The following is an 8,441-nucleotide window of genomic DNA, read 5'->3' as shown; positions in this document are numbered from 1 at the left end:
GTGAAAAAATAGTTCGGGAGAGTATCTTCATAACGCATGAGATTCCCTGCTGTTGGTTGCATGGACGTCGGTAGGATTTTGTTTTGGGGGTGTACAAACCAGCGTGACATTGCGATAGAAGAGCACTGGTGAGACTTTGGAGGGGGGGGGGGGGGGGCAAGTGCTATTGTGGCTTTTTTCGGGGGTTGGAGGGGGGAGTTGAGGGGGGAGGTTAAAGAGCAGGTGCTCTTTTCTCACCCGCTTCCCGCCGCCCATGGTCAGTTGGCCTTTTCTGAGGAGCACACATCTGAGGATAACGTCGAGTTCACACAGGCGGTAGTATTGCAGGACCAAATGAGTCAACCCCCTTGACGTCGTGCTGCACGAAACTTGGGGCGGTCGAGCATATGTAAGTGCTCGCGCATCGTCTTCCTCGGTCCTGCCCACAATATCGCACGCACCTGGCCGGCTTCCCGTGCGCGCCAGAAGAGTAACGGCCAGCGGGGCTGACGCCTAAGCAGTCATTTGGCGGATTTGCGTGTCGCGTCGATGACAGTAGCCGGATATTCGGCGTCGGCCGGGACGACAGACGACTCTCCTACAAGAAGGCCGCGAACACGCTCCCCGCGCCGATAATTCTGCTGCATTGACATGACTCGGAGGGTGTTGTTCCTTTCTCTGGTCGTTGTCTCCGCCGTATTCCTGAGCGCCAAGTGAGTTATTTGGGCATTCGCTTTGGGGCAACATTATAATAAGCATGCTGTTGAAAGATCCATGTAGCGTCGTGGTTCTTCGAAACGTGCATTTCGTGGACCATGGCTTGATGTCTCCGGAACGAAGGTAAAAGGGTCTATTTTGTTGGGAAACAACTTTGGAGCTTGACGGTCAGAGGCTGTCTACTGAATCTACGAATGGTCAAGAAGGAAATTACATAAATTTGGGACGGTTTGCTGGGCCAGTTGCTACTGCATCGTGTGCCTCCTCACCTTCTTTTGCGTCATTTTTTCGTCTTCTTATTCAAAGGGATTAAAATCTGAAGTGTTACGTGTAAACACCGCGATATGAGTTTCACTACGACCGCATTGTTTGACAGCGTACTAACTTTGGCCATTTTTTTAACGTGCACTTGAGTAGGTTTAAGGACATGGGTGTTTTGGATTTCGTGAGCACCCATCGAATTCCGATTGCCCGGTCGGGAATCGAACCTTTAACCTCAAGTTTAGCAGCGTTACATCACAGCTGATAAGCATACCATAAGATGGCCTACCTAATTTTAAGTATTCGTTAGGTGCATGAGATTTCCCTCAAGCCGCGTCTGTGCGACTTTTTTTGCCCCATCTACTTGCATTGACCACCATGCAAATGTGTGTGTAAACGTAATTTTACGACATATCAGAACAAACACTCGTTCAGCTTTGAATTTGGCGGGTCACAAGAGCCCAGAAGGAGGTCGCCGAGTATGTTTTTTTTTTTTTTCGGAGACGCAATGAAAAAACAGATAACAAATGTTCATTTACGTGCTGACTTCCACGGTCATGTGCAACGAGCGAGAGGAACTTGACGCTCCTGGTTTCTGTGCGTTTCCGTCACTAGATTGAAACGCATTATGTTCGTCTTTATCGGTTCTCCGCCAGATCGAGACGTTGTCCACCGTCACCGCAGCATATCACTTCAACCGAGCCTCGCTTTAGTGGTAACAAAAGAAAGGTTTACCTGAAACCTACGCCCTATATGTTTTAGGAATCATTATATGCGACGCCGCATATTGTGACAACCACGTCCGCGCTTGCCTATCCAGCTTGATCCCGTTAATTAATGCGGCGAAAATTCGACCACTTCAAACACGCGTAGCACGGTGCACCAACTCTTAGTTTAGGAGGAGAAGGAAATCAGTGGAGTGAGAGAAGGATACGATGTTCGCAAATATATGAAGTAACATCGCCGCTGCCTGACTCGTGACAACACCGTTTCGGGAACTCGCCAAACTGGTAATTATTTTATCTCGTTGTCGGCTATATAACTGATTTCATATATGTTATTACTGTGCCCAAGAATCGCTCGAAGAAGCTGTGGATTTATTTTAGAGCGGAATGGTATTCTTGATTAGGGGTATAGAAAAATATACATTTCAGTTCCGCAACTGATGTGGAAATGGGTTATTGATATATGGTGGAGTAACTTCGTGGAAAGCTGGTTTGACCAATCTTGATGGCACTCTCAAATCATCGAAAAGAGTGTGCAGCATATGCAGAAAACGCGAAAACCCAACTAATTTTGCTGTATCATTGTTTGTCGTTGCATGCTATACGTATTACGCCTGTTTCGCAGGGTTGTTGTTTGGTCGTGTATGCCGAAGGTATTGTGCTAGAGTGATAATCGACAGCGCTCTATATAACTTGAAGAGCCCCTGCTGTTTTTTTCGATTATTAGCGAATATGTGTTGAATTTTTGTATTTGCTTGCTAGTTTAGTCTGGGAACACTTAGGGAAAACAAGTTATAGCGTGTTTTGTTCCTAGAAAATAAATAAATAAATAAATAAAATGTGGATGCATTCAGTGACAGCGACACGGCAAGCTTATTGTTTCAGCTGACTGAGGCTCGAGATTCGATAAACATGGTGGCCGTCTACTCGAGCGCTTTCTGTTTCGCGTAATACATTTTATAATATTCAACGCTGGCTCAGTGGCGCTACAACGTAACTACAGTCGTATCACTTCCTCTAAATAACTATCACATAAAGACAACAGGTTTTTTTCCCTAGGAATCCCTCGAATAATACCCCTGTCACACGGGCACCCGCGAAGACCGTTCAACTCCCTCGTCCTTATGACAACGAAGATACAGTCCGTGTCACACGGCCACCCTTAAGCAAACGAAGGTAAACGGAGCATTTCGCAAAGGACGTTCAACCATCTCCCTTCGCAGCGAAACGAGGTACTTTCGTCCCCAGCAGTCTAGAGGTCAGAGAAAAATTTCGAGCACTAAGGGGCCTCAGTGAAAGAATAATACACTTTGGCAATACTAAACGTTCTTTCGTTGTAGTACTCATTCGCAACGCGTGTTTGTTTACATATATTCTCACAAGTCGGGCCGGCCGGCGCCAGCCGATCAACGTCATTACCCGCGCAATATGGTGCCACTTCCTCACGTCGTCCGCTGTGTCACTCATGGCTGAAGAACACAAAATGTGCGCTCACGAGGCAAGGAAGCATAATAACTTTCGTACCGGGCATGCACACGGGCAACAAAAAAAAAAAAAACTAAAAGCACAATGTGGCCAGCGTCACTAGCAGCATCGCTACATTTAGCAAATGCGTTTTTATTTGAAATTATTTTTGATGGTTTGTTAGTCGCATACTTACTTAATAGTGCTTTTTTGTAAAACCGCATAACAAGGATTCACAAAAAAAATCAATAGAGATGAAATTAGAATGCTTTTCCGAAAATCAAACAGCGCTAGCTGAGCCCCCTCGCGGCAACTGTTGCAACCTTGTCATTGCCGTGTGACACTGCCACAACTCCTTCTCCATCGAACCCCCTAGGGGAGATTTACGTTGACGGTGTTCAACGGAGTTTGGTGGTGGCCGTGTGACAGGGGTATAACTCGGCGATCCAGCTTTCTGTTGGCGGAATGGGTATTATGCGCGTATAAAGTCAACATTTGCTTTATATGCATGCTGTGATTATTCGTCATGCTGTTACAACTATTGACGAACGCTATTTTAGAATAATCTGTGGGATTTCACATCAACGGAGGCTGACCACCAATACGTACTCAATCGGAGCTAAGACCTCACGCATAGCATGTATGTGCACTTGAACGGTGTTCACTCTTTATGGATGAACAGTATACGCGTCGCGGTAAAAGTTACACATGCTTGCCGTATCCACTTTTCACTTCATGCGCATGCTAGCGTATAATCAATTGTACGGAATGCACAACGCCTGTTTGTTTTTTTATTCACTCACAAAACGCAAAACGTCTGCAGAACTGCTACGCCAGTCACATCACAGCACCATATGCCGTTTCATGCTTCTTCTGTATACGCTGCGCGATGGTATCACCGCCATGTAGGGATGCTGAAGATCCGCGTGTTGCTCACAGGGCTCAGGACGGCAACGAGTGCAGCTGCGCGGTGATGCTGGAGCAGGAAGGCGCCGAGCCGGAGCAGCTGTACAAGGAGAGCACCTCCATAGTGGGCAGCCTGTGCACCGACGCCGACTTGGAGTTCTGTAGCCAGTTCTGCAAGAAAGAGGCACGTATGCAGGCTTATAGTTCAGGCTCATATCTGCTTATTTAATTATGCTGCTTTACATCTGTGTGACAACTAAATTAACCGTGCTATATATTCCTTCCTTCACGGTGCCAATTACGATGCCCCGTCTGCAAATGCGTCAAATTTGCGGAGCATAACTCCTGGGCACTCGGTATTACGTTCTAAGAAAGAAAATGAAAGAATGCGTTTTAACGCAAAAGTGCTTTACGCCGGTGTCCACCAAGCCTTCAGTGCTGTATTTCCGTCGCGGAAATGTCGAATGAGTAAGTGCGATGAAAGAAAGCAAAGACACAGTTTCCGCCAACAGCACGGTCGAGCCCATGACCTTTCGGTCAGCGATAACAGATACCGGGCACGATACCTACTGCGCCACGGTCACATACTCTGGAAGTTTTGTACACACACGCCTTTTGCCATGTGCTTTTGGTAAAGTGAAGTATTGCATGACCGTGACGTCGACAACGCGTCGTTTCTACGGGTATGTCCCGTTCGGCACGTTTCCAACAGGAGAAGTGCATTCCTGTGGATCCATTATCACTATGTAAGGTGGCGCCATTACCCCTATAGCGTCGTATAGCGTCAGCCTCGCCCAAAGCATCCATCCATAGCACAAATATCTCTGCGTCGCCGTGCTGTATGACTTCTGGCTCGCTCCGCGAAAAGTCACGGCCGGCCAACAGCTTATGTATATATAGGAACGACGCGCGTTGTGTTTCTTTTTAGTCGGGCGGCGGCGTTTAATGCTCTGATATGCCGCGAACAGGTGTCCTTAGACCAACTTTGACGTCAATTCTGTTACTGCTCTCCTGGCTGCCACACCGTTTTCTCTGATTCCGCTCTCGCCATTAATTAATGCCGCTACCACAAACGCGTAAGGCCACAAGGGCTTGTTTAATAATTTATCATGAACGTTAGTCGTCGGAATGAAGATGTATCACTAAGCGTCAACGTATAGGTGCGTTCGCGTTAGACACGGTCAAACATCAAGAGACATTGCGCGAGCTCTCTTATATCAATGTACAGTGAACATTGAACTAATTCGGTAAGGACAATGCGTGTTCTACCGATTCCTGTACGTAGGGATCAACCATGTGATTGGGTGTTTCAGTAATTAATTTTATTTAGCGTGTAATGTAATGTGTGATTATTCTGCAGTGAGTTCGCCCCTATCCTTGCATTTCAAAAGTCAAATATTTTTTTCTGAAATGCATGCCCACGTCTTTTCTATCATTTTTTTTTTGGACAGGTAACATCTTTCATCACTCTTGCTCACGTATGTGGAATCGATGCGGGCTACTGCGCTCCCAAACAGTTCGAATTCCCTTTTTTTGTTCTTTCTTTTTATTTGTTATTATTTTAAATGCACGACGTGGAAGTATGCTCGGGCTTAAGTTTCCTTAGTCAAAGCTGCGTTTACAAGGAGTGAGGGAGATTCAGCTATAGTTGGTACTCTATGATATAAGACGGTATATCGCGCTAAAAATCACAATAAACACACGAGAGAAAAACCAGAACACGCTTCTGTGATGTGTATCCTTCTCTTGAGTGTTTCTTGTGGTTTTCAGTGCGCTACACCGCCTTACAGCTTACGAGGAAGCCCGCATTGTATACGTGCTCGGCTTTCCAAGTTTAACACACCGCGTTTTCTTTGTTTTGTTGCTTCTGCCGTTGCAGATGACGACGTTCACCGGCAGCCTGGATGCGATGTACGCGCCCACCAACGTGTCGGTCGGCCAGAGCCTGTGCGACATGGCCAAGAAGCCGGTGGCCGGCGGCATCGTCAAGCTGGTAGCCTTCGTGTGCGACCAGGAAGCGCGCGACATTGACGCGCAGCAGCCGCTCAAACTTTGTTGCGACAAGACGCTGCGTTGGGAGCCCTGCAAAGCCGACAGCAGCGGCGTTGACGGCGGCACTGGTGGTGATGCTGCAGACACAACTCGAGGACCGTAGCTGCTGCGAAGTGCGTGTAGGGCCTCCGATATACGCAGCGTGAAGGCTTCGCCACGCTGCCCGTCTCGGAAGCCACATAACTCTGCAGTGCGAATTTCTTAAGGCACCTGCAATATACGTAACAACGCCATCTGTGCGCTGCCTCTATTTTCATGCCGTTACGACTGACATTCTCATATGCTGAACACTGTTTAAGCTCTAGTATATATAGCTAACATATACAACCGCCGCACACAACCACGCCGCGGTGGTCTAGTGGCTAAGGTACTCGGTTGCTGACCCGCAGGATCGAATCCCGGCTGCCGCCGGCTGCATTTCTTATGGAGGCGGGAATGTTGTAGGCCCGTGTGCTCAGATTTGGGTGCGCGTTAAAGAATTCTATAGGTGGTCGAAATTTCCGGAGCCCTCCATTACGGCGTCTCTCATAATCATACGGTGGTTTTGGGACGCTAAACCCCACAAATAAATCAATCAACAACCGCCGCACAGGCGTCAGCAAAATGGGCAGAGTATGACGTCAAATAACGCGTCATTTCCGATAATCTGATATTTTACTGAAATTGCATATGTGGAAGGGGAACAAAAGAAGAACGATGAAGTTGGGGGATTTGCGTCACCGTGGAGGCGTGGCGTCAGGCCTCTATGCAAAGCTTCAATGTTATCGCCCGTCCTTCCTTGTATACTTCAGAAGGTGCATATCAGCGCAATTCTACTTTTTGCACAATACCAACGAAGGACGTGCTACTGTCGCTTCCGATAATGTCCATAGGAGGCGCGTCAGAAGAGCAGCATCAAGTATCAGTCAGCCGACGTGATGTCGTATACCAGAAGTGAGTGTATACGGCTTGATGGAAAAAAAAATCTGAGAACTAAAGTTTCGTTGCCGTCTCTCGGCAGTGATCGGTTATACCACACTCATCTTTGACGGTATAACTTCTTCCTCGACGGATGCCGCATGATGAGGCGCTACAATATACACGTATATGCGCTTCGCTGTAGCAGTCTTCCTGACTGAATAAGCCACAATTGCGCGCAACCCGCGTGCACTTCAATATCTGATACTGCGTGGACAATGGAGCATTCGACAACTGCCGATTCACATGAAACTTGGCCCCAATGATCATCGCATGCTGCTCTCTGAACCTGCTGGCAAATCAAGGCTCGCCGCGTGAAGTCATCGTTGCTTTTGTTTCATCGAATAAACTTATCTTGAAAGTGCAGGGTGTGGTTGTGGAGGTCTCCGGCAATTCAGCGCGTGGCCCTATAGTCTAGAAACGGTTTTTTCTCGCTTTTGTGACTGCAGAATAAAGAGATCGTGCCGTGAAAATGAAGTACAATTAATATTTCGTAAACAATATATGCGTGTCGTGTATGGACATAGAGGTTTTTTTAAAATGCGATGTATTTTTTAGCGAACTTCAGTAACCTTGAGCGTATCTATCTATCTGTCTATTTATCTATCTATCCGCTTACGTTTGGGTGCTCTCGTGGTCACCCCCTTTACTTGGCATGAACTAAAATTAGCATGGGAGGGTAAGATGACTTGACGAATATGACGCACTGGACAAGACATGAATAATGTCACAATGCCGTCGCGTACGTCGTCAAACGCTTCCCACCAGACAGTGGCACACAACCACGGACGGTCATATGCCGCTGATATGCGGGTATGTGCCACAAGTGATTGACACTCAGTGTCTACCCAGTAACGACGAGAACACACGTGGGCAACTTTAACGCGCTAGCGCTAAGTAATACCCGACATCGGTAGCGTCGACCCGACGAACGCAAAGAACAAATGTAAGGGTTCCAGCTGGAATCAAGCCCAAGAATTCTGCGCGGCAACGAAGCATTTTACCACAGAGCTACGCCAGGTCTCGGAACTAATTTTCAAATAGACGCTAATCTTTGTGAAACGTCAATAGTGGTTGCAGTGCTGCCTACCCAATTTTATAAATGTTACATATGTACTCCTTTGATACAGCCGTCCCGTCGGGTTAACGTCGATTCTAGTTAGTTGCCGTACGTTGAAGTTTATTTAGTAGCAGTGTCCAGGGCCAGAATCCTGGCGAGCATCAGTGCTTCATATCAGCTTCTGGTGTTGCTGATACGCATATTCCAGTTGGCATCGTTGCGCAAGTGCAAACAACTGGTTATATAAACGTCTGCAACTCTTCAACATATGTCTGTGCGTGCAACAAACGCACATATATTTGGCGTCATTTCATGCCGTG

At 47.2% G+C, this 8,441-nt stretch overlaps 1 protein-coding gene across 3 annotated transcripts; it reads left to right on the top strand.

The window, feature by feature from the left end:
• Positions 1-267: 267 nt before the first annotated feature.
• LOC119159587 (uncharacterized) lies at positions 268-7,534 on the top strand. 3 transcript variants are annotated; one of them, XM_075891487.1, is made up of 3 exons: positions 268-388; positions 4,086-4,236; positions 5,932-7,534. In XM_075891487.1, coding segments are annotated over exons 1-3 (429 nt in total). In that variant the 5' UTR covers positions 268-386; the 3' UTR covers positions 6,208-7,534. The 3 variants fall into 3 exon arrangements, with proteins under 3 accessions (XP_075747602.1, XP_037268286.2, XP_075747603.1); XM_037412389.2 differs by lacking the exon at positions 268-388 and adding an exon at positions 415-692; XM_075891488.1 differs by lacking the exon at positions 268-388 and adding an exon at positions 1,480-1,967.
• The last annotated feature ends 907 nt before the right edge of the window (positions 7,535-8,441 follow it).

This window comes from Rhipicephalus microplus, chromosome 1, assembly GCF_043290135.1.
Source record: "Rhipicephalus microplus isolate Deutch F79 chromosome 1, USDA_Rmic, whole genome shotgun sequence".
In the NCBI taxonomy this organism is placed as follows: domain Eukaryota; kingdom Metazoa; phylum Arthropoda; class Arachnida; order Ixodida; family Ixodidae; genus Rhipicephalus; species Rhipicephalus microplus.
Note: the sequence above shows the minus strand (reverse complement) of the source record. Positions and strands in the feature narration are given on the sequence as shown.

Excerpts from the sequence above, each read along its gene's own strand:
- LOC119159587 (XM_037412389.2), top strand. The coding sequence starts at position 631 with ATGACTCGGAGGGTGTTGTTCCTTTCTCTGGTCGTTGTCTCCGCCGTA. Across the intron at positions 693-4,085 it reads GCCGTATTCCTGAGCGCCAA|GGCTCAGGACGGCAACGAGT; the intron begins GTGAGTTATTTG and ends TGTTGCTCACAG. Across the intron at positions 4,237-5,931 it reads GCCAGTTCTGCAAGAAAGAG|ATGACGACGTTCACCGGCAG; the intron begins GCACGTATGCAG and ends CTGCCGTTGCAG.